The sequence below is a fragment of the Lasioglossum baleicum genome, chromosome 16 (genome assembly GCF_051020765.1).
Source record: "Lasioglossum baleicum chromosome 16, iyLasBale1, whole genome shotgun sequence".
Lineage (NCBI taxonomy): Eukaryota > Metazoa > Arthropoda > Insecta > Hymenoptera > Halictidae > Lasioglossum > Lasioglossum baleicum.
The window spans coordinates 10,816,123-10,840,588 of NC_134944.1; the positions used below are offsets into that span (position 1 = coordinate 10,816,123).

General features: G+C 44.2%; 1 protein-coding gene across 50 annotated transcripts in view; it reads right to left on the bottom strand.

Moving 5' to 3' along the window:
• Dscam1 (Down syndrome cell adhesion molecule 1) overlaps window positions 1-24,466 on the bottom strand; it is a 137,352-nt gene that overhangs the window by 27,122 nt on the left and 85,764 nt on the right. For 17 of the 50 annotated variants that reach the window (XM_076440997.1, XM_076440993.1, XM_076441000.1 and 14 more), the window contains exons 7-10: window positions 19,739-19,868; window positions 15,202-15,638; window positions 13,477-13,733; window positions 13,070-13,382 (exon numbers count right to left, since the gene is read on the bottom strand). In XM_076440997.1, the coding sequence (XP_076297112.1) occupies window positions 13,070-13,382; window positions 13,477-13,733; window positions 15,202-15,638; window positions 19,739-19,868 (1,137 nt within the window). Of the gene's footprint in view, window positions 1-1,283; window positions 1,602-3,617; window positions 3,906-5,280; window positions 5,575-8,642; window positions 8,937-9,843; window positions 10,132-13,069; window positions 13,383-13,476; window positions 13,734-15,201; window positions 15,639-18,356; window positions 18,478-19,738; window positions 19,869-20,939; window positions 21,067-22,092; window positions 22,217-24,466 lie in introns of all 50 variants that reach the window. The other 33 variants (XM_076440965.1, XM_076440978.1, XM_076440974.1 and 30 more) reach the window with 14 other exon arrangements.

Sequence of the window (24,466 nt, forward strand, 5' to 3'; positions counted from 1 at the left end):
TTACGCCGGTACAATGTTCAATGGAAATAATGTACTGTTACGTCTGGAATTCTAATTAAATCCTGAGTGGAGCTGACCGAGGCCTATATGTTGGGGTCACCTGAGGAATCTAATTTCTGATGAAGGGAAAGGAGGGAAAAGAAGGTGCTGATGCAACCTGATCATACCCTAGACTCTAGACGCTTGGGGTAGGAGGAACAAACATTCTTCCTGTTTTACATGTTTGGTGCTCCCTTGAACGCTTTTGACGGTTTCTTGGGAGATGTGGCTAGATCTATTCAAGTCAGTATGTTATTCACTTCGTGGTGTACGTTTCTGAACCTATCGTTTTGAGATTGATGTTGATCCTCTTGGTGGACCTAATGTAAATAGCTAAGCATTTAAACTAGCTGTTAAATAATATAATTATATGTAGGTCTAAATAAGAAGAAAAACTTTTTTAACCGATTGTTCAGTAGTAATTCAAGCGGATTTTTGTACAATATGAATCGTACTAGCATTTTCTTATGCTCGATCCAAATTATCATGTAGTATTTTCTATTTTTGGTTTGAACGAGTACTATACATTTAGAATATCATTGTTCGTATGTCTGTAGCATTCAGTAATTAAAAAATGAGAATTTGGCCTATCCAAGCAACCCAGCAAGTATTTAGCTGTTCCAGTTTTCACGAAGAAGTGGAGGCTGGCCACTACTGCCTGCACTGCAACCTGCGTTTCCCAACATACCCTAAATATCGATCCCTGGAGAGTCTCCTACCTGGACTACTTTTTCAAACATATACGGTTGAACTTAGAGACCTATATTTCTACGAAGAGGACCTAGAAACGAGATCATGCGAAAAAAATACCAGCAAATGGCCTGCCGCTCATTGCGCTCGGATCTGGGTTGAACGAACGTCCAGGGACGTAACAGTACGTAAAGTCAGACAGGGACTTAAATAACGTGGGAGGGGGATCTAAGAAATCGAACCGGACGATCGAAGAATGTCGTTCACCGTTACCTCCACCCTCTGAGGCGCGCTCGTTACCCCCATAATAACAGGTTACCCCCCATAACGTCGCATACCCCCGGCAACAGCGCGCGGCCGACCAACCTCCGGTGATGGGCGTTCAAATCGCCGCCACGTTGAGTCTCGTCGTGTCGGATATTCTTGAAAAAAAGAAAGCGGTTGTTGGAAGAGTACTCGAAGCGATAAGGAGAGAATACTTTCATAGCCAGCTGATCGCCACCAACCATCCAATCTCGGCTCACCGAATCGTTTCAGGACTAATCAAACCGTACCGTTCACTGACAGAACCGAAGTGTGCGAGGTGGATCCGGCTGCGTTGGTCGCGGTGCACTTATACTCGCCCGCGTGTCTTGCCGCTACCGAGTCTATCGTCAGGGTGCTGATCCGTTTGCTACCTCTGCTCACGATGATATCCGGATTGTTGTAACCGTGGTCGCCGGATACGCGTCCGGCCTCGATTGGCCGACCGTTCAGTGACCAGATGATCTTCAAAGGTAGATCACCCTTGATCACGGCGCACTGAACGGTAGCCATCTCTCCGGCGTTCGCCGCCTCTTCGCCAAACGAGAATGGCGCCAATTGTGGGCCGACTGGAATTTTGAAAAGTGCTTTGAACCGCACGCCGGAGCTTCCAGAGAGGGACGCGGCGCCGCCATTCTACGTCCACAGCGCTCAACGGGACGAAGTACCGTTTCAGCGATCAAGAGTCGATCTATTGGGTTGGCAAGAAAGTAATTTCGGTATTTAAGGTGAAGTAGAGCCTAATTTTTTTATCCAAGCAATGAATTTTAATGATATTCTCCCTTTTGTTCGATGATCTTCTGCCAAAAAGAATATAAGAAAATATTTTATCGATTAAAGTTCATCGCTTCAATAAATAAATTCGGTTTCGCTTCACCTTAAAATACCGAAATTACTTCCTTGCCAACCCAATATTTTGCTCGTTGTAGGAGCTATTTTTTAAAATTCTTGCATATATCACAAATTTTTAAATATTTAGTACGTAGTGTGAAGTACGTTTATTTAACATAACCTTAAAATGTCAAAGATATTCGTTATCCTAGTTGAACAATTTAATCCTACCTTTTTCATTTGGGTCAAGAATGATTTCGATTACTATCATCAGTGTATACACATTAATTTTGTATTAAGCTAAAATGAGATTTAACACTAAACCTACCACCGTCGATCAAATGACTGGTTTCAGATTTTCCACTTTGAAATCATTGAAATGATAAACATGCTTGCACTGGAGATGATGAAACATGCTTCTTTACCCCAAGCATGCATTACAATAAAAATCGCACAAGGTCTAAACAAATTAAATCGTGTCATTCTTATAAAGCGACATAATGTATCATTCACTTTGAATGGTAAGTTTAGTGTTAAGTATTGCAAACGTTCGGACGCTTTCTTGTTCTCAGTACCAGATCCAGCTATTTGACATTGCTTCGCGAAAATAAGAAGGCTGTATTTATTAAAATGTCTTTTTTGAGCGCTGAAACGGCCTTTCGCGCCACAATGCAGCGCGCTGGACGCTCGACGCGCGCACGACGAACCACGAACCACGAACGACGCGCTGGAGCTGGCGGATAACGGAGTGTGGGTAGGGTAGCTCGAGCCTGACCGTGGATAGAAGATCGAAGAGTAACTCGGGGATGTCAGGGATACGATAGGATGTAGAAACAGAAAAGTGGTGTATAAAAAAAGCGATATGAAATAACGTGAACCAAAAGAAAACATGGACCATCGTCTCGCTGCATCCGCGGGATGGACCGTGTCCCTTACCTGCCGTCGTCTCTGACGATAATCTTACCTTACCGAACGGTAGCACACGAGGATCGACATACGTTTAAGCGTGTTCGATCATCGGCACGACGACGGCAGTAGCCTTTCCATACAGAGATTATACACTATGAAGATTACTGCGGAAAACAAGAAGTTTACGAGAAGGGATGATACTGAGAGTAGAGAAAGCGATTGAAAAACGCGCCGATCGATCCACTTCGGTTTGCTGGGGGGATAGGGGGGTAGGGGGTAGGGGGGTGAGCGAATATTTAGCGAAGCGTGTGAAGCAACTCCGCTTCAGGAAATGCTGGTCCGTGAATCGTTACTGCGTTTCTACAGGGTGTCCCAAGAATATTGTACCCCGTTGCAATGGATGATTCCTGAAGTCATTTGAAGTAACTTTTTCCTTTGCGGAAATGTTCTCCGAGGCTCGGTTAAGGAGTTATTAACGAAAAACCACACGGGTCCAATCAGAGCGCGGCTGGGGCGGAGCGATCCGTGACCACGCCCTTATTGGTTCGTGTTTTTCGTTAATAACTCCTCAACAAAGCCACGCAGAAGATTTCCGCAAAGGGAAAAGTTGCTTCAAATCACCTCAGGAATCATCTCTCTCAAGGAGAAACGATGTTCTTGGGACACCCGGTATACGCTTTGCGGACGACGCATCCCTCATTCGCTGAAAGCCCTCATCCCACTTTCCTCCGACCGATGTATCCCGCGATTCTTTCTTTTTCCCCTGATCGTCGACGCGTTTTTTAATGGCCTGGCACAACCGCAAAGACAATCAACTCGTGTACGAGAGGGGATTTTGGGTGTACCGTTGACCGAGAGCACGGCGATGTGACTGTTAGATCCAGCGGCATTCGACGCGGTGCACTTGTATCTTCCGGCGTGCCTCGCCGCCACACTGTCGATGCTCAAGAAGCTGACCCTCTTATTAGTTATGATATTTACGTCCGGCCTGCTCGAGTCTATCGGGGTGTCGTCGAACGTCCATGTCAAGTTCACCGGGAAGTCGCCCTTGACGATCGTGCAAGAGACCGACAGCATCTCGCCGGAGTTCAGGGGATCGTCGCCGAAAGAGAACTGGAGGATCTGTGGCGCGACTGCGTGACCGGCACGCCAGCATGGACCAAACGGTGAGAAACTATCGTGCTAACCCGAGAAAGATGCGACGACGCGAGCTTAACGCTATAACGACCCATCGCTATCAAACATACTTCTCATCAAATGCTCGCGACTCCGTACGAAAACTTGGAAAGTCTCACAAAGGGCTTAGCGAGTCTAATACCAGGGGATTAAGAGGTGGCCTTCACTTTAGGGACCCAGAAATTTGTAACTATTTCATGTAATCCTCTAGATTTTGCCGAGGAAATTTCGGAAATCCAAGTTTCAATGTTAGGAATCCACTGGTTAAGAAGTTATACATGTTTGAAGTCCAAGGATTTTCACAGTTTTTACTTCGAGATCCCATATATGATTCTGTATATTTTAATCGCTGCTCGATGACAGGAAACCGAATAATATCTCCACATTATCGACATCACCATGTACTTGTGGTGCCATCTAGCGGATCCGGTCTATAGATGACGCGCGACTAGTACAATATGGCAGCGCACTTACATAGTCGGAGACGCTGAAAATCGCAGAACTTTAAACACGCACAACTTCTGAACCAGTGGATTCCTAACATTGAAACTTGGATTTTTGACGCCCTCTCGTTAAAATCCACAGGATTAGATAACAAAAGGTAAAAACTTCTGGGTGCCTAAATTAAACCAAGTATAAACATCGTCCCTGAAGGATCAACCCTCGGATGGCGGGTACTGAGTCCATGTTGACTGAGAGTTACAAACGATCCACCTAATCTCTAGTCTCTTTTGAGTACAGTTCTCTTTCGATATAAGATGATGGCTCAGGGACGTCTTTCGACATATTGCAGATGAGAGTGCCCATTCGGCTTGACCTTCGTTCTTGAGTGGGCAAAAAAGCATCGTTGTCTTATATCTAAATAAAACTCTCAATAAAGCTCTCAATGAAATGGGTTCAAAACAAATTGATATATTAAGAATTTGAATGAAACTATGGCTGCCATAACTAGTCAAAAACGTCCGCCATCCAAGGGTATATTGTGGCACAGTGCTACAATGAATGGAAGATGTGGTTGGTGATTAGTTGGGGGTCGTTAGAGCGTTGACGAGACCCTCAGGATCGCAGCCGCGAACTCACAGATCCGAGCGTCGATCGTACGAGATAGTCTCGATCCTCTCTGTGGAAAAGTCGACGGGAGATCGAGAACCGACTGTGGAAGGAGGTGACGATCGCTGGGAATCGGATGCGTTGTATGGAAGATGGTATGTGTGTGAGTGAGAGAAAGAAAGTGAGTGTGTGTGAGAGAGAGAGAGTGAGAAAAAACTCTGTCATACAAGGAAGAAACGAGAGTGACAGTCAAGGAGACAGAATGATCTACGCCATGTGTACCGTTCACGGTCAGCTGAGCCGAGTGCGATGTGGCGCCGGCACGATTCGACGCGGAGCACGTATAGTCGCCGGCGTGTCTAGCCGCGACCGACTCGATAGTCAGAACGCTGTTTTTCTTGTTCGTGCTCGCGACGACAACGTCGGATCCATGGTGGCTGTCGATCGGAGTCCCGTTAAAAGCCCACGATATCTCGAGAGGTTGATCACCCTTCGCCACGGAGCAAGTCACGGAGACCAGCTCGCCCCAGCTGGCCGGCTCGTCGCCGAACGTGAAGGGTAGTATTTGCGGGGCGACTGGAACCAACGACTAGAAGAGTCGAAACGGAGGAGGGAGCGAGTGTCGATTCACGTACGACCTTTCGAGATACCGATTATATTGACAGACGCCCCACGCGACTCAGCGTCGCCAGATCAAGCTCTGTGTCCACACCAGGGTTACCATATTCCAGTCTCGCCAGGCACCTTACCCTTCCACCCTCGCTCAGCTGCGCAGCGAAGCCCGCTTCTGCTTCCCCCACTCTTCCCACTAAAGTCAACTTAGCTTGCACCAAGTGGTACGCGTCAGCGTTAGTGGGAAAAGTGGGGGAAGCAATGGCGGACTTCGCTGCGCAGCTGGGCGAGGGGCGAACGGGTAAGGGGCCTGGCGAAACTAGAATATGCTAACCCTGGACCCACTCTATCTTCCCCTTCTACGGGCCTGGTCACGTGACGCGTTTCGTCACTGACGTGTCCGGTACTGGCAGGGAGGGGTATCCTTTTCCCCTCAGTTCGTGCTCCCGCCCTTCATCTGGCGACACTGACGCGGTTGACAATGCACAGGGGATTCGAGGCTGGACCAGCGTTCTTTTATCTCGAAAAATGGAAGAGGATGAACTCACTATGAACTTTCATGACATTAAGAAACATATAGCATTCCATTTAAACTTGACATAGATATACTGTAATTTCATCCTCTTCCATTTTTTTAAATTCATACTGTTTACGAGGAAAGCTGGTCCAATTTATCGCGAACACCCTGTATTATATATCTTTGCAACGGTTATAGATGGAAAAAGATTACACTGGTCGATGAAATTAAATTTTTAGAACCATTGGACTTAGAAGAGTCACTAGACATCATCATCTTTATGTGGTGATTATGAACCTGATGATTTCTTCATTGTCTTCAGTTTTTCAGGAATTGAATTTTTGAAAAAAGTCAAATTTTCAACTTTAAGAATTTTTCTGTTTCAACTTAGTCGAACTGTTCAAATTCGAAACTATCATTGGAAACTCATTTTCTGAATTATTGCGAATTTCTGAGCTCAATATTGTATATGTAATGCTACATAAAAATAGTTTGGAAAATTTTTTCATAAAAGTACTGAATAACTTTTATTCCGTTAGGATTAAAATTCTGTATCTAGTATTATGTACATACATATTTGTTTTAGGACTCGCTGAAAAATCTGACGCTGAATACTTCAATATAGTGTAACCATAAGTTTGAGAAAGCTCGTTGGCGATGAGGCTCACTGCGTCAAGGCACCGTTGATACCCTAATTGTCTCTTGCGGAAATATTTTATTCGATCAATCGAAAATGAAATGTGTGTTGTAATGTTTATTGACAGTTTCCGCAGGAAGAAGGTGCGCTTCATCGCGTGATGCATATTAGATTTTGGCTGAGACCCTTGCTCGAGAAAATTGGCGCAATAAAGGCGTCTTGCTCTTTTTAAATATTGTTTAATCATGTCCAAGTGTTTATAATATTACAAAAAATATATTGTTCTATTTGGGAGAATCGACAGAGTTGTTATACGAGAAAATATTCGTGTGCGGTTTAAACAAAAAGAATTTTTAGAATTGAAGATTTGTGTGACTTTTTTTTAAAATTATATTCCCAAAAAATTGGAAATAATATGACTTTTTTAAAATGTTTTTCGTGGTAAAATTTATGTTGACCAGTGTTGTAAAAATAAGTTGGATAATTTAAGGTAGAGTTCCCTCTGTAAATAAGTTAATCCATTTTTATTTTACTTTCCCAAATTACTTCCCCTATATGAAAAATTTTAAAAAATGAAAAATATAAATTTCGAGTACATTTTCTTAAGATTTTGTTACTTTCTTCCAGATAGACGACTAACAAAAATTTTATAAACTTTGCTGAGTGCTGGATAGAATCTAAATATACTCATTGTTAACTGTTATTTAAAAAGAGTCATTTGCAACATTCTGTATAAGTCTATCTTACAAGTTCCTTGATACATTTTCGTAAACACTGAAAATATTTATCAGCAATTGCATTCTTAAATAAGGTTGCATTATTTAAAACAAAAATACAAGTTACATAGTGCATTTTTATGCATCAACTTATTTTCGAGGGGCACTTAATCTCAAACGACTCCACTTAATTTTACTACTCTTTTTCTATCTATAACTTTTCTAAAGATAACCTTGTCCCAGCTGCATGGGGCGTCCTGTACAATTCTACAGGGTGAACACGCAGGTACGAACCAGAGTTTTTTTTATAAATAGTACATATTTGACGGAGATGAAAGAGAAATATATTTACTGTTTTAATAGGCAACACAACATTTTATCGCAAATTATTGAGTAAATACTTCCAAACAATATAAAAAAATGTATATTTCATCTTAAAAATTAAAGGCCACCTGTGACCTCTCAGCGAAACAATATACGCTATTGTGTTGCTAATAAAAAACAGATAAATTTTACCTCCTTCATTTTGTTCAAATATTCGGTCATCCCATAAATAAGGGGTGACGAACCTCTCCGCCGGGAACCAGACAACCCCCACTACCAAAGCGACGGTACTCCCACTATGGAGCAGCTCTCCCACTTCCGACCTAACTCGTGTACCAGAGTGATGAGCCTGATACATCACAACTGGCTCGCGAACCGCCAGTTCGTCACCCCTCTCATAAATAATGCAAATGTCCTTCCGTATTTTTCGAAGGTAAAATACTGAAGCATAGTCACAACCATTGCTGTCCTACATACTATTTTATAATTTGTATATAACAAAGGAAATGATCTAAAACATGGTTGCGATAATATTTCCGTATTTCAACTCCAAATATATAAAATCAAATTTGCATTATATATGCTGACCATTATTTAAAACTCCAAGTACGTGACCACCTGCACAGTACATACTTCCGCGAGTGGAGAACGACGAGGTTGGTATGGCGGCGAAGAAATGACTACCACGCAGCAAGGAGAAGAGACACCATTGGACACCATTGGGGCAAGGATAGGGGAGCTGTTGATATCGATAGTGGAACGTGTTAGGTGATATAAAAAGCTAGCACGGGTGAAGAAGGACTAATAACAGGCATCTGGTGGTGGGGAGAAGTCGTACCGTTCACCGTTAAGGTTGCTGACCGACTGACGGAACCGGCAAGATTCGATGCGGAGCAGGCGTACTCTCCGGCGTGTCTTGCCGAGACGCCGTCGATGCTAAGGGTGCTCAGGTGTTTGCTTATTCTGGTCATCGTAATACTAGTGTCTTTCGACTTGTCGATCGGCACGCCGTTGAACGCCCACTCTATGTCCATGGGCATGTCACCCTTCAAGATCGAGCACGACACGGATACGGAGTCTCCCGAGTTGGCCACCTCGGCATTGAATGCGATCGGTAGGAGCTGCGGCCCGACTGTACAACAACGCATCTCAGGACATTTTTCGCGACAGAGATCTAGCGAGATCGCGTGAACGTTTCGGTCCGGTCGGTACTGCGGGTTGTGTGCGACGGTGGACCAGTGTCGCCAGATTAAGACTTATCTCTTGTCTCCCATAACCCCTTCTACGACGCCTTCCCCCATTTTCCGGCGGCGAGCATCCCCACCAGCGCCGCCAGTTACAACTTGTCTCCCACTTTACCCCTTCTGCGACGCCTTCCCCCATTCCCGGCGGCGAGCATCCCCACCAGCGCCGCCAGTTACAACTTGTCTCCCACTTTACCCCTTCTGCGACGCCTTCCCCCATTCCCGGCGGCGAGCATCCCCACCAGCGCCGCCAGTTACAACTTGTCTCCCACTTTACCCTTTCTACGACGCCTTCCCCCATTCCCCGGCGGCGAGCATCCCCACCAGCGCCGCCAGTTACAACTTGTCTCCCACTTTACCCCTTCTACGACGCCTTCCCCCATTCCCGGCGGCGAGCATCCCCACCAGCGCCGCCAGATTAAGATTGGTCTCTCATTCTAGCTTACCCCTTCTATGACTATCCCCAGCTGCGAGCATCTTTGGCAGTCACGTGGTTAATCTGGCAATGGCAGAGAGAGGGTAACCGTATTCCCCTCAATTCCCCTGGTCTGGCGACACTGGGTGGACGTGTGACAGAGACAATTCAGGGTTTCTCGATTGGCGGGACATCTCGGGCCAGGAGAATGTGTGTATGTGTGTGTGGCTGTATGTAATGAGGTTCGCTACGGTGCGCTTTGCCGGGATTTGTGCAGTAACGAAACGAAAGAGAACGTAGTGAAATAAAAAATTTGAAAATAATGAAAGAATAAAATGAGAAATTGTATTATCCTCTAGGAACGGATCATTGGCCCGAACCATTGACGGTGAGCGTGGTCGAGTGAGACGCCGTTCCAGCCGCGTTTTCAGCGGTGCAAACGTACTCCCCCGCGTGTCTCGCGGTGATGACAGAAATCATGAGCATGCTAACGCGATCCGCGACCTTCTTCGCAAGTACGCCGGAGGAACCGCCCATCTCTTCTCCGGGATAGCTCCAGCGTATGTTCAAAGGCAGGTCACCGGTCGGTACGATACACTGCAGGTTTTCGAACTCCCCGGCGTTCATGGGTAGCTTCGTGAACGAGAACTGCTGTATCGTGGGCGGCACTGAGGGTGGAGGATCGATGTATGGACGTATGATGATAGGTCGCGAGCGTATATGTTGATATATGTTCGTGAGCGTGTTCGTGTCGTAACGTCGTGTTGATCGAGTAGACGTCGATGAGTCGGCTGCGTCTATCACCGGATTAACCGGCCGCCCAATTTCGGATTCGATCACTGCCGACACCTTATCTAGCTGTGATCAGCGGTTTTCATTTTTTAGGAATACAGCTTCTTTCCTCCGTAATGTCGCGTAGCTACGGTGACACTCGAGATGCTAGGGAGCAGTAGCAGTGACGTATTCTGCACTCTTATTGGCTAAAAACTAGCTAGTGCATAGCAAGATGGAAATTCGTTTTCAGTGTCCGACTTTGAATTTTTTAAGTTTCATATTTCGAACAAATTTTGTTTACATCAATTGATGATACTTCACAGCTTCAAAATCCAAAATTTTAGTCCTTTTAGAATATTCTCGAGTTTACTTTTTCGCAAAACAGTGTGCCAGATTAGATGCTATTTTAAAGTCTCAACCATTCACGTTGTAGTAATTTAGTAATACAATTTTTAAATTAACGTACTGACTGTTTGTTCTTAGAAGTTAGTAGACCAATCTGCTGTTATTTTACATTTTTCCTATAGTTTTTTAACAAAACAATTTTGAACCTGTGCTTATACGATTAAACTGTGTATCTTTATGCAAAATAAAAAGTTGGGACTGATATGTCGATACTCCTGAACTCTTTTAATCTTTCCGATAGAAACACACAACGCTAAATGCAGCAGTATCTCCGTAACTGTCGTGTCGTCAGAGCTACAGTTATAGTAGAGGTGTTATATTCTTTATAATCGTAATTACATCGTGTTTGGTGTCATTTTAATTAGAAAAACGAGACGAATACTATGTAAAAATGTCATTAAAATAATCAGAAATTAAAGAAGTTATCTTTTTCTGCATTTGCATCAGTGTGAATCTCGCCGATACTCCTGACTGTTTAGAAGGGGAATTCCCCTAGTAGCGAGGATAAAACTTTAACAGTTACGGTAGAGATCTTCGCGACAGTTACGGAGATAATACCGTATCTCACTAAAACGCGCCAGTATGGGGGAGAAAACTCTGCATTCACGAGAAAAGACGTTCCAAGAAGGGAAAACTTGGAAGTTCTGCAGCCGACTCATTGGCTGACGATATGTATTCTATACAGAGACACGGTAACTCTGTGGAGCAACGGTAACTACGAATGGTGGACGCGCGAAGAGAGAACAATTCTGACAAGAATGCACCAGATTTCTTACGGTCGATCGTCGGTCACCGCCATACCAACTTCCAACATTCCAACGAGAGCGCTCTCGAGCCTCTTTCCGAGGCGTTCTCGCGCCACGTGAGCTAGTGTTCGTACAATCTGCAACCGGGTCGTCGTCCGTGTGCGTGTCCGCGTCCGTGTCCGTGTCCGTTTTTGCATTCGCGGATTCTCGGCTCGCGAATTCACGCGCGGTTCGTTCGTCGTACACACGATTTTCACGCGGCTCTCGGTTCGACCGTGATATTCGACAGGACGTGACGTGACTGGCCCGATCGACACAGTCGACATGGGCCAGGTCTCGCTGGAAGAATCGTTACAGCTGCAATAGAACATTGAATGCGACATATCGTGATACATATTCGGCGGATCTAACGGCTGAATACCTGTAAAGAACAGTTTACGCAGGATCCCGTTGACGATACGCGTTCGTTCCAATTACACATCTGTGGTCAGGGTGTTATAAATCCTTTTGCCAATCGAAAATACGTTCAATCGATATCTGATAAGGCTACACTTCACTTTAGGAGGCCAACATTTTTTAACTGCTTTTATATAATCTTGTAGATTTTAATGAAGAAATGCCGGAAGTCTAAAATTTAATGTTAGGAATTCACCGACTCACAAGTTATGGGTGTTTAAAGCTGAGCAAATCTAAGCGTTTCTTGCAGGTAAGGGCGCCGCCAATGGGTGGAGTCGTTACGTACATACCAAGATGGCAGCGCCCTTGCTTGCAAGAAACCCTTAGAATCGCTCAAACACCCATAACGTTTGAACCAGTGAATTCCTAACATTGAAACTTGGATTTTCGGCATTTTCCCTAAGGTGAAGTTTAACCTCGCGTAGTATAATTAATACCGATTTTAAAAAATATTTATTGGGTCGTTTCACGTCAAATTGATCGGTTTTTGCTGTCGATGCGAGAGATTTAGTTCAAAATGAAGTGTAATGTAGTGGGGACGATATTAGGGGGTGTTCAAGTCATGACTTTGCTGTTTTTTTCTAAATTCTAAATTCTAACTTCTAACTTTAACTTCTTTCCAAATTCTAAGAAAACAAGCTGTATTTATGTATTTTTGTCTCCGGAAACTACTACTTATATTTAATTTTAACGTAGAAGACTTAATATACCAAAGTACAAAGAAATTCATTTTGCCTATTTCTTAATAATTTTGTTCGAATATTTCTCAAATACTTTTGCTGGTATTTGATGTAAAGTGGCTGACAAAACTAAAAATTGTTTATCACTAAATTTTTATTCCAAAGGATAATGAAATAGTAATAAATTCAAAACTGTGTGTAATCCAAACTATTATTTATCATGTCAAGTTTAATATAATATTGAAACCACATATTCAATGTGAAAAATAATTTCTATGACAATAAACAATTACGCATTTTGAACAATTAAGTTGAAAAACTGGTGTTACTTAAACACGCCTAATTTCAAATGACACCACATTTCATTTTCAATGGACTGCCTGGCATCGACACGAAGAACTGATCAATTGGACGTAATCATTGGCCGAAAAATTTTTCAGTAAAAGGGGACAAGAAAATTTTTTCACGCGCGATTTACGATTAACAATTCCGCGCGATCGACATTGATATCTAGAGATAGTGAGCAAAAGAAGTATGGAACTTACCCATGACTTGTACTTCGAGTGTTCCTCTTGCGCTGTAACCTTGGGCGTTGCGTGCGACACAGGTGTAGGTAGCCTGATCGCTCATTCTCTCGACGTTCTCGATGATCAGCGTGCCATTGGGGAAGACCTTCTGTTTCCTGTTGATCGGTAGAACTCTCGTGTCCCGTTCCCATACGATGCTTTCGATCGGATATCCGGCGACTGGGCAGGTCACGCGAAGAGTCTCACCAGCGACGATAGCCTTTTTGTCCATGTGGCGGATGAAGGGAAGACCGTAGACGTTCAATCGGGCCGAGTGTTCCGCGGATCCAACCTGTAATCACGAGATCCACGGGTACGTTGTTACCTTTCTCTACCAACAAGAGACCAAGAAAAGGAGAAAGAGACGAAAGAATGACAACGGTCACCTTCGACGCAGCGATACACTTGTAGAGTCCTCCGTCGTTGGTGTGAATGCTGGAGATGTTCAAATGAGAAACCACGTCGCCGTTTACTGTAACGTACTGGCCGACTTGGAGCCTCTCTGTGTTGGACAATCGTTTGCCGTCAAGTTCCCAGGTGATTTCAGGTGTTGGGTTTCCGCTGGCTACACACTTCAAGAACATGCTGGGTCCGGGCTGCAGGGTTTCTTCGCGGAAGGCGTGACGGATCTGCGGGGGTTCGACTGTGGACGTGAAAAGAGTCGCTCTGGATTAGTATCATCTTCTAGAGCCATGGAAATAAGCAACAATGGTAGCAAATGAACAAGTTTGGACCTGGTACTGAAATCATTTTATGGGACATTCTGCTAGATCCTGGGTTAGCCAATTTTGGGCCTATGAACTCACTCTTGTATTCATCTAACATTTGCACCTCAAGTGTCTTCAAAATAAAAATATAAAAATATTTGTTTTTAGACGTCTCAATGTCGTCCTCATTTTTTAAACGGGACCACCCCTTCTGAAACGCCTACGATGATAGTCCTTTTCGTTAGGAATATAGTGACTGTAGTTACTCAAGGTCATTCAAGGTTACAGAATTTTATGGGCATAAAGTATATGAAGAATTTTACTTTAAAAATTTACTTTACTTTGTTAAAGTCCATAGAATCTATTTTCATTAATTTATATCAAATTCAATAAGGATTGAGTTTGTAATACTAATTCTTAAAGAATTTGAAACTATCCATTGAATAGATGTCCTTTATTAAAGTTCGTAGAATCTATTTTCATTAATTTATATCAAATTCAATAAGGATTGAGTTTGTGACACTAATTCTTAAAGAAATTGAAACTATCCATTGAATAGATGTCCCAATCTTTATTAAAGTTCATAGAATCTATTTTCATTAATTTATATCAAATTCAACAAGTATTGAGTTTGTAACACCAATCCTTAAAGAAGTTGAAACTATCCATTGAATAGATGTTCCAATCTTTATTAAAGTTCATAGAATCTATAAAATAATCTATAAAATTTATATCAAATTCAATAAGGATTGAGTTTGTAACACTAATTCTTAAAGAAATTGAAACTATCCATTGAATAGATGTCCCAATCTTTATTAAAGTCCATAGAATCTATTTTCATTAATTTATATCAAATTCAACAAGTATTGAGTTTGTAACACCAATCCTTAAAGAAGTTGAAACTATCCATTGAATAGATGTTCCAATCTTTATTAAAGTTCATAGAATCTATAAAATAATCTATAAAATTTATATCAAATTCAATAAGCATTGAGTTTGTAACACTAATTCTTAAAGAAATTGAAACTATCCATTGAATAGATGTCCCAATCTTTATTAAAGTCCATAGAATCTATTTTCATTAATTTATATCAAATTCAACAAGTATTGAGTTTGTAACACCAATCCTTAAAGAAGTTGAAACTATCCATTGAATAGATGTTCCAATCTTTATTAAAGTTCATAGAATCTATTTTCATTAATCTATATCAAATTCAATAAGAATTGAGTTTGTAACACCAATTCTTAAAGAAATTGAAACTATCTATTGAATAGATATTCCAATCCGGACTAATCTAGAACAATTATCACAAGGTTCAATAGCCTAGTAATATCATAATTTTTTAAAAAGATTTGCTCTTGTGGTCAAATTGATATTTCAATACTTTTCGGGCATGTACTTACATCTTCCACCAAGTTTGAGTTCAGCAGTTGCCTGGGCGCTTTCCTGGTCATTCCTAACGAAGCACTGGTACATTCCCTTGTCCTCTTTCTTGACGCTTTCGATCCTGAGCACATGGTCTTCCAAACCAAGGGGTTTGCCGTCCTTCAGCCACGAGATAGTCTTGATGGGGTTTCCGCGAACGTTACAGGTGAAGGTAGCAGGTCTTCCGAAGTCGATGGTCTGGGTGCTGGGTTCGATCTCCGCGGCCAATGGGGCAGTCACCGTCAAAACTGTTTCCACGCTTTCACCGCCAACGGAGTTGTTTACGATGCACAGGTACTTGCCGGAATCCTCTACGCGAGCCTCACGAATGATCAGTGTTCCGCTGACTTGACGAACGCGTTCATTGAGTTGGACTGGTTGACGACGAGTTGAGCCTTCGATGAACTTGTACCATCTGCAACGAGAGGACAACGGGGTTTCGTGGGCTGGTCGCTGAAAGGGAGCTTCTTATCGTCGCATGAATCGAAGCCAATCGAAATTTATTATTTGATCTTTTCCGAGACAAAGACAACACATTGATAAATAGACTGCGGAGTTTATGCATTTATGACAAAAATGGTTACGTACTGTTTAAAACAGAGGAAATGTTAAAAAGATTTAAGGCCACCAGTGTATGAGTTTCACCTTAATAAGATAATTAAAAAAAGGATGAAATTTTTATTTGGCTCCTGTCTCTTGCAATCAATGCAAACATTTTTTATTTTGCATAAAGATCCGCAGTCTATTGATAAAAAAATAGTTAATAGTGTTTCTAGCTGCTTCGATTCATACTGATGTCGTTTCCTAGCTTCGTATGTACACTTGTGTCCACAAGTCACCAGACACTTTGCAGATTTTGGAATTGGCGTAGTTCGTGTATGATCGCAGTGTAGCTCACCTCAGGTTACACATAATATTCGCAACAGCATTCATACCACGTGTATTCGTATGTTGTATACAGTAAAATCTTGATCTAAGAAAAACCCTCGGGTCCGTGCTGTTTCTTAGATCCCATAGTTCTACTATTTCTAGATAATCCTGTAGATTTCGATGAGAAAATGTCGTACATCCAAGTTTTAATGTTACGAATCCACTGGTTGAAAAGTTATGCATGTTTAAAGTGCCAACGTGGCGGCACCCTTACCTGAACGAAACGCTTAAAATCGCCCAACTTTAAACACCTACAACTTTTGAACCAGTGGATTCCTAACGTTGAAACTTGGATTTTCAGCATTCTCTAACCAAAATCTACAGGATCATATAAAAAAGTTAAAAATTTCTGGCTGCCTAAAGTGAAGTTTAGCCAAAGCAACAGCTACTATTTTCACGTGCCATCTAGCAAACTGATCCTTCCACCTCCTTAACAACTCAAAAAGAGTATCTGAATATTACTTTCGGTCACTGTAACCCAGAAATCTTTGTCCGCAGTCGCGAACAAAAAACGAAACACAACGGCGAGGTCGCGCTGTAAAAGAACCACTATTCGCGCTGAGATCAGCAAGTGTCCGGTGTCTCGTAGACGGCAGTGTGTAATGCAGGGCTTTGGGCGTCTCTGGGCATGGGCTTCTGTCTCTACTGCCGGCTCATTAGCACGTGTCTCTTGCGCAAACTTAATCAGAAAGAAGGAGAGCTTCAACGCATCTGGAGCATACAGCGGTCATGAAAGCAGAGCAGGTCGGGAAACGGCGTGGAGAGTGAGGAGGCTGGCAGCGGCAAGTTCGTCACGATCGGAAACAAAAAGTGCTTTTCGCGGGATGGAAAGAGAGAGAGAGAGAGAAAGAAAAAGAGAGAAAGAATGAATGAGTGAGATAGAGATAGAGTGAAAGAGAGAAGCACTGCTGTCTGCACGCGTGCTCTGACAAACGATTCGAAAACGGTACACCTAAGGGAGAGAAAGTGAGAGGCGTTCAGAGCGGTGCCGATTCTACTCTCGATCCACGAGACGCACACAGGCCCGCGTGACACTTTCTCGAGCGATTTCTGTTACACCGGGAACAGGAGACCAGGAGGAACGTGACGGGGTGGGTGGAACCAAGATAAAAAACTGCTTGAAATCAAAATAAGCTTTCACGACGAACGAACGAACCCGTCGCTGTTTCGATCAGAATCGGGACTCGAGTTGGTGGAGAGAGCTTGGGGGGGTTGGTGGCGATGGTGCAGCGATTGGACAATGCCTGGGGACCACGGGTCAAACACTTTCAACATTTCTGGCGAGTGAGAGAAAGGGAGGACGGAAAACGTGGGGGGTGAAAAACACGAAACGGATGAGGCACGAAGGTGGCGAGGACTTACCAGCCAGATATCGTGGGACTTATTGGAGGTGTGCAGGTGCAGGGCAACATTGTTCGCCCCATTGATCGGGTGACACTCTCTCGGACCACCCTGATCAGCACCGAGGTTACCGAAGGAGAAGAGGGCCCGCATCATCCTTTTCAGAGTCGCGCGCTTCCGTGTCACCTATCTCAGGGTTGCGTCACGGGGCTCCTGTTGGCACTGAAAACCAACACGTCCGATTGGCCCCGGATACACGAGAACGCTTTACTTCTTAGTCAACTTTATAGCTATTCCCTATCCTCTCTCTTCGTTCCCGGTGAGGCTATCTCTAATCGTTGCGGTTCTCGAGCCCGCTTCAACTTAAACCGAGGCGAGACAACACACAAGGCTGAACCACGAACAGAGAGATATCCAAGTTCTACGAGCGCAAGATACGACGTCCATATTCGACAGTTAACTCGCCGATCCGCCGCTGTTATAGCTGTCTCTACGACAGCGACGGTCGTTGGGATCTTGGATCAGCGCTATTTCCCTCGCTTGCACTCGAGGCCACCTTTGTCCCGCCATCCCCTATCTTTTGTACGCTTGGCAATCGACCGTTGTCTCTTTTCTTTCTCCCCCGACTACTGTTTCTCGTTTAGCTTTCCCCTTTTCGTTTCTGTTTAGACTCTCTTTTTTTTTTTGATTAGCCTCTGTCAAACGTCCAACTTCTCGGATTTTGCGGTACCGCCACCCGATCCGGGGTAGAGGGTAAGGATGGAACGCTTCGAAAATAGGATCCGTGCTCTGCGGAGCAAGATAAACGACCAAACAAAAGAGAAAAAAAATAGAGAAGCTATACGGAACTCTTTTTGTGTACCTAGAGATCGGGGCAGGAAAGCCTTGTGCCGCACACGCCAGCGCCAGAGACTCGCCCTCTACCCCGCGGTACTTATTAAGGCCGTCTCCAGTCCCTTTTGGGGCAGTACGACCGGACGGTTCTGGAACGATATCATTTATTGCCCGGAATGACTAAATCGTTCCTTTATCGTTCGCTTTGGCTTGTATTACATCTATGTATCGGTAATCAGAGTCGCCGTTCCGCCGTTGAATCGTTGCAACGACCCTCCTCGCGACGAAAACGTTCCCAATTGATTTTGTACTGATACATTCAATCATTACTTCATTTATCTGGTAATAATACTAGAACCACTGGACTAATAAGAATGACTGATCGCAGATTTTTTTATTTGACCTTTCTCAATCTTTTAGGAATTTCTACATTTATTTATGTTGATAGGCTACATAGTTCGTACACCCCTAAAAAGATATATTGTTCAACAAATTTAAAATAATTTTTTACATTTCACCAATAGACGATTCTTATAGTATTAGAGGTGTTGAATACAAAAAAGGAAACTAAGGTCACTCGTCTTCTTTCACCCTCAGTTTTTGAGAAATTTTATTTCAAGGAAAAAGAGAAATTGTCAACTTTGTCAATTTTTTTCGACTACAAACATGCATGGTGTCATTGACTCTCGGAGCACCAATTGCCCATGGCAGAACAGATTTCTTCTGAAACAAGATTTCTCAAAGATCTGGGGGTTATAGAGAAAAACAGTCAACATATAAAAATCTAGGAATCTTTAATTGATTATTTAATTGAATTTATAAAGACACTCTCACAGAGAATTCCTTGAATTTGTCCTGATACATACTACAAGAAAAATGGCACAAAATCCAAATGAACGCAATGTTTATTTCCATAAAACAATAACGACCAGTCATTTTTACTAACCAGTAATTCGAACGAAAACTGATCTCAGCAAGTAACCCGATGGGAACGCGTTCCTAGCGAGAAGAATACTAAAATTACATACCTCATCATCCTCCTCAATAGCCAGAATCCTGAGTACACGCGTAGTTATAACATGCAACTTACCTGACGTATAAATCGTTGATCCATGGTATCGAAAGCGATAATCAACTGATTCGACTCATCGACGACGACGAGGACCACAACGACGACTACGACGACGAAAAAAATGGAAACCAAGGAGCGAAAGGGGATAAGGTATATCGTCTACCTTGTCACGGGCATGGGGAATCCCTGAAACGAGTGACTCAACGCGATATTCTGACCTCCAGCAGCCAAAACCACTTCTCTTTCGAACTTCTTGCCCGAAGACCGCGGAGCTATCTTGCTGGTGCCCTCTGAAACGCGATTCACAGTGAGGGAACCGGTCGTTAGGCGACGTGTACCTTGTCACTGGGACAGGAAATCCCTGAGTGGAACAGTCCAGGGCTGCCACCATCGTCCTTCGGACGTCAATGAGTTTGCCACCCTCGTAACGTTCGCCCGCGATACGCGGCCCGACATTACCTGTCGGCTCTGAAAACAGGGATCAAGAACCGACGCGTGGTGTGTAAGAAGCAATGATCTAGAAAATGACCGAACACCCGAGCAGGATCGCCACCGCCTGACCCGAATCCCCTTATTCCAATCAGTGTCGCCAGACCAGGGAATTGAGAGGAATACAGGTAAGTACCCCCTCTCTTAATAGCCAAGAACAGGCGTGGAAGGAGAAGCCAAAGAAGAGTTTGCGTAGTATGCGAATAGCTGGCCAGCAAACTCCATAATCTTCGGCTAGAGAGAGGGAAAAGAAGGGTACCGCCGCTTGGGCTCCTGGGCGATGGGGTTTTAGTGCGTATGTCCTAGTCTCGTTTTCTCAGACAGGGTGAATCCCACAATACCCCCCTAACCGTCATTATACCTGGAAGGGGGCTGTGCGTAAAATGCATTTCCCCATCGCCCTTAAAAAAAAGGTACCCCCTCTCTGTCATAACCAAATTAGTCACGTGACATAGTGACACATGGAGAGGACATAAGGTATATCGTCTACCTTGTCACGGGCATGGGGAATCTCTGAAACGAGTGACTCAACGCGATATTCTGACCTCCAGCAGCCAAAATCACTTCTCTTTCGAACGTCTTGCCCGAAAACCGCGGAGCTTTCTTGGTCGCAACCTCTGAAACGCGATTCACAGTGCGGAAACCAGTCGTTACACGACGTGTACCTTGTCACTGGGACAGGAAATCCTTGAATGGAACAGTCCAGGGCTGCCACCATCGTCCTTGGGACGTCAACGAGTTTGAAACCTTCGTAACGTTCGCCCGCGATACGCGGCCTGACATTACCCGTCGGCTCTGAAAACAGGGGGCAAGAACCGACGCATGGTGTTTAAGAGGTAATGATCTAGAAAATGATCTAGGACATGACCGAACACCCGAGCAGGATCGCCACCGCCTGACGCGAATCCCCTTGCTCCAATCAGTGTCGCCAGGCACATTGGATCAGTCACGTGACACAGTGACACATGCAGGCGGAGACCAAACGTGTCACGTGACGCGTTTAGAGTCTTCATCTGGCGACACTGGCACCAATACCCTACGATCCCGTACCTGAACGTAGGCGCCGGGAATCCTTGGACAGGACATGCCAGGCCCGCCGTTCGACCAATTAGAATGGCCCTCTTCAATCCATTGAAGTCCTTGTCCCGTACGTTCGGACGCACACTACCCCGTGGCTCTGTAAGACCGCAAAAACCGGGGATGGGACTCGTCGTCGTTGTCGAACGCATTGTTTGCAGCTCAAAGAAACCAAGAAACGTGAAGACAGAGACCGGTCGCGAAGGGTAAGTAGCGAGGGGTGGTAGCTAGTCGAGGTTCTCGTCTGACGAGAGGAGTTAGAGAATCCGGGGTTTTTGGAAAGTAGAATTCAACCGGCCGGCTAGCGCGGGAGGGGAATACGAGTTCGTCTTATTTGCCTTATGGCGAGAGAGAGTTGGTATTCCCCTCTCGCGCTCTCGTGGAAGGTTGGATGAGACTCCGGAGCGCGATAGTGGTGGTAGCCAATTCTACGTCAGGGGCTCTCGGAGCACCAGTTGGCCAGGCCTGCATTGTACTATGAGTTAAGCAAACGATAAAACTGTGTCATAAAAATGAATTCACGGATCTGCCAACATCCCTCGCAAGTCGCTCACCTGTACAAAGGCGACGGACTCGCCTGAGCCTCGCAGAGCAACGTCAAAGTTTCTCCCTGGGTCTTAGTCATTCCGTCGAATTTGGATCTAGGCGGCAACCGGGGAGGACTACTTCCGACCGGCTCTAGAATGCAAAACGAAGGAAGGGGGCATAGTAGTCGACATGTTCGCGTGTCTCCGTGGAGATGTTTTCGCGTGCGGAACGAGGGACTTGGCGGCGGTCAGTTAACTGAGACCGTTCCAGAGGCACGGTCCATCGTTCGTTGCGTGAAAGGCCCGACGACCTTACTGGACGATAATTGCAGAACGAATCGGAAGAGGCTTTCCCCGTGCCCGTCCAAGCGTACCTGAAGATCGGCAACGGATGCGCCTGAGCTTGGCACACCATGGCCATCGGTGCTTCACTGGGTAGCGAGAGGACTGTTATTTTCGCCGTGGGTGGTACTTTGGGTGCCGCGCCACTGACTGGCTCTGGATAGAGAAACGACAAATCTCTGGATGTCTATCTGTCTAGACTCTACCATCCGTCGCGACATTCTCTTATCGCAAGATCGAACCATAAATAGATATACCTATAAGCTGGAAGAGGGTGACCCTGCGCCGGGCAAAGCATCGTTACCGGGCTGCCGACGTAGCTGACTAGCACATCGTACTTGGCAGTGGACGCGACTCTAGGCTTGGCACCGTTCACAGGCTCTACAGAATTCCCGGATTAATTCAATCGGAGGACCGCCGGCTATCGATGACTACAACTGACCTAAACGTGGGAGCAGGGAACGCCTGGGCGTCGCAGAGCAAACTGATCTTGGCGCCGCTTGCAACCTCGAACGAGTCCGATTTCGCAGACCTCGGGAATTTCGGAGACACCCGACCTGCCGGCTCTGACAGTCACAATAGTTGGCATGTTAATTCATTCGCGAGTACTTCAGACGTGGGAGACAACGCACCACCGCCCCGCCATTTCTCGTTCGAACTCGTTGACGCGCGCTTCTCTTTTAGTCAGGTTAGAGAGTGACTAGGAGGCATCATCGGTTGAGGATTCTGGATGGCAACTGTGTCCGAAAGGTGTGTTGTACCAGTGTTAATTTTGCAGCTAATTTTATCAGACCAGTAGATGCAGTTATAAGTCTGGTATAATTGCTGATCAAGTCTTTTTCTAATGCTTCGCTAGTACTGCAGCTAATTCCGTTAGGTGCGCAGACACATTAATGAGGCTAGTCTAAGCAGAGTTAAAAAAGAATTTGATCTCGATGTTTCTTCAGCAATGCTGTTAACTTTATCAGTCTCTAGACACGTCAAAATAAGAGGCAGTGTCAACAGTCTACAAAATAAATTACCGATACATTTTTTGCTAATGTTGCTACTGATTTCTTTAGCAAGTCTATGGACACCCTTATGGGTATGGTGTAAGTGGTGTTCAAAAGGAATTTTATTCGAATGTTGTGCCAGCGTTGTAGCTAGCTTGGCTAAACCTTACGGGACCAAAACTCCTGAACTTTTCAAATATAATTCCCGTAGATTTTGACGAGAAAATGCTGATAATCCAAGTTCTAATGTTAGGAATTCACTGATTAAAAGTTATGTGTGGTTAAAGTTCAGCGATTTTCAGAGTTTTTACAGGAATGGGCGCCGCCACGTTGGTATGTACTCATCGGTGAATTTTTAACATTAAAGCTTGCATTTTCGGCATTTTCCATCAAAATCTGCAAGACTATACTTTCAAAAGTCCAAAATTTCTAAGTGAAGCTTAACCGAAGAATTTAAAAATACTGTCATCTTATTTCCAATAACATTAGGAAACAAATTAAATTTCTTTCTCGCTATAATTTGTTGCAATTCAGGTAGAAAATTTTTATTAAATTTTTAATTTTATTAATGACTGTGATGAAGCTAGCTACAATGCTGACTAAATATCTCTCGCACACGGTTTGCACCCTGAAACTTCAAACAATGACACCAGTCCGACTTTGTCAACGCCACAAACCCTCAATTCGATGAAAACGCAGTTAATTCAGAAAAGTTACCTGTGAGTCGGGGTCGGTGAGCCCTGAGCGGCACAGGTGATTGCGACCGACGATTTCGCGGCACGAACGTATGTTACGCTTTTCGCATCACTTTGAAAACTGGGCGCCTTGGATCCTACCGGTTCTACATCGAACAAAAACCCAAGAACAAAGTTCTACCAGCGTGTCTCTGTGATTTACCTGAACGACGGAACTGGGAACCCTTGCGCGGGACAAAGCAACGCAGATGAGCCTTTTGAGGGACGTATGAACGAGTGGACTCGATCATCGCTCGAGAATTTCGGTCCTTTCGCTCCCAAAGGCTCTGGCAACGTAATGATTACGCGGATTGCTTAGGTGAATTGGCAACCGGCGAAACAGTGGTCCGAATTTGTGAAAACACGAATTAAGGTCGTCGCTCATTCAAGAGCACAACGCTTGAGCGACATGACATCAGCGTTGACATATTCGCATTATTTATACATATATGGGTTTTAATAGAAGTGCTCTTAGCGACAACGTCACAGCATTGACATTCTTCCCGTTTTCTTTTTCCTCCATTGATGGAATGAATATATCCATATATCGATCTGTTTTCTTGAAGCTAGTGTGTTGTTTACACCCACTGCTCTCTATGTTGTACAGGGTGACCAACAAATGTTGTACTTCCTTGAAAGGAGTGATACCTGAGATAGTCTGAAATAACTTTTTCCTTTGCGGAAATATTCCTCGTATTCAAATATTTATCACTACACGTTATTATTTTATTAACTAAATTTAGATGATTTCGGCGCACTGGTTCGATCAATTGTTACTTATGCGTCATTGAAAGGATGGTTTGATTTGAAACAGTGAAGGCTTTAAAGGAACATAAATTATAAATAACAATTGATCGAACCAGTGAGCCGAAATAATCTAAATTTTGTTAGCAACAATCTACGAT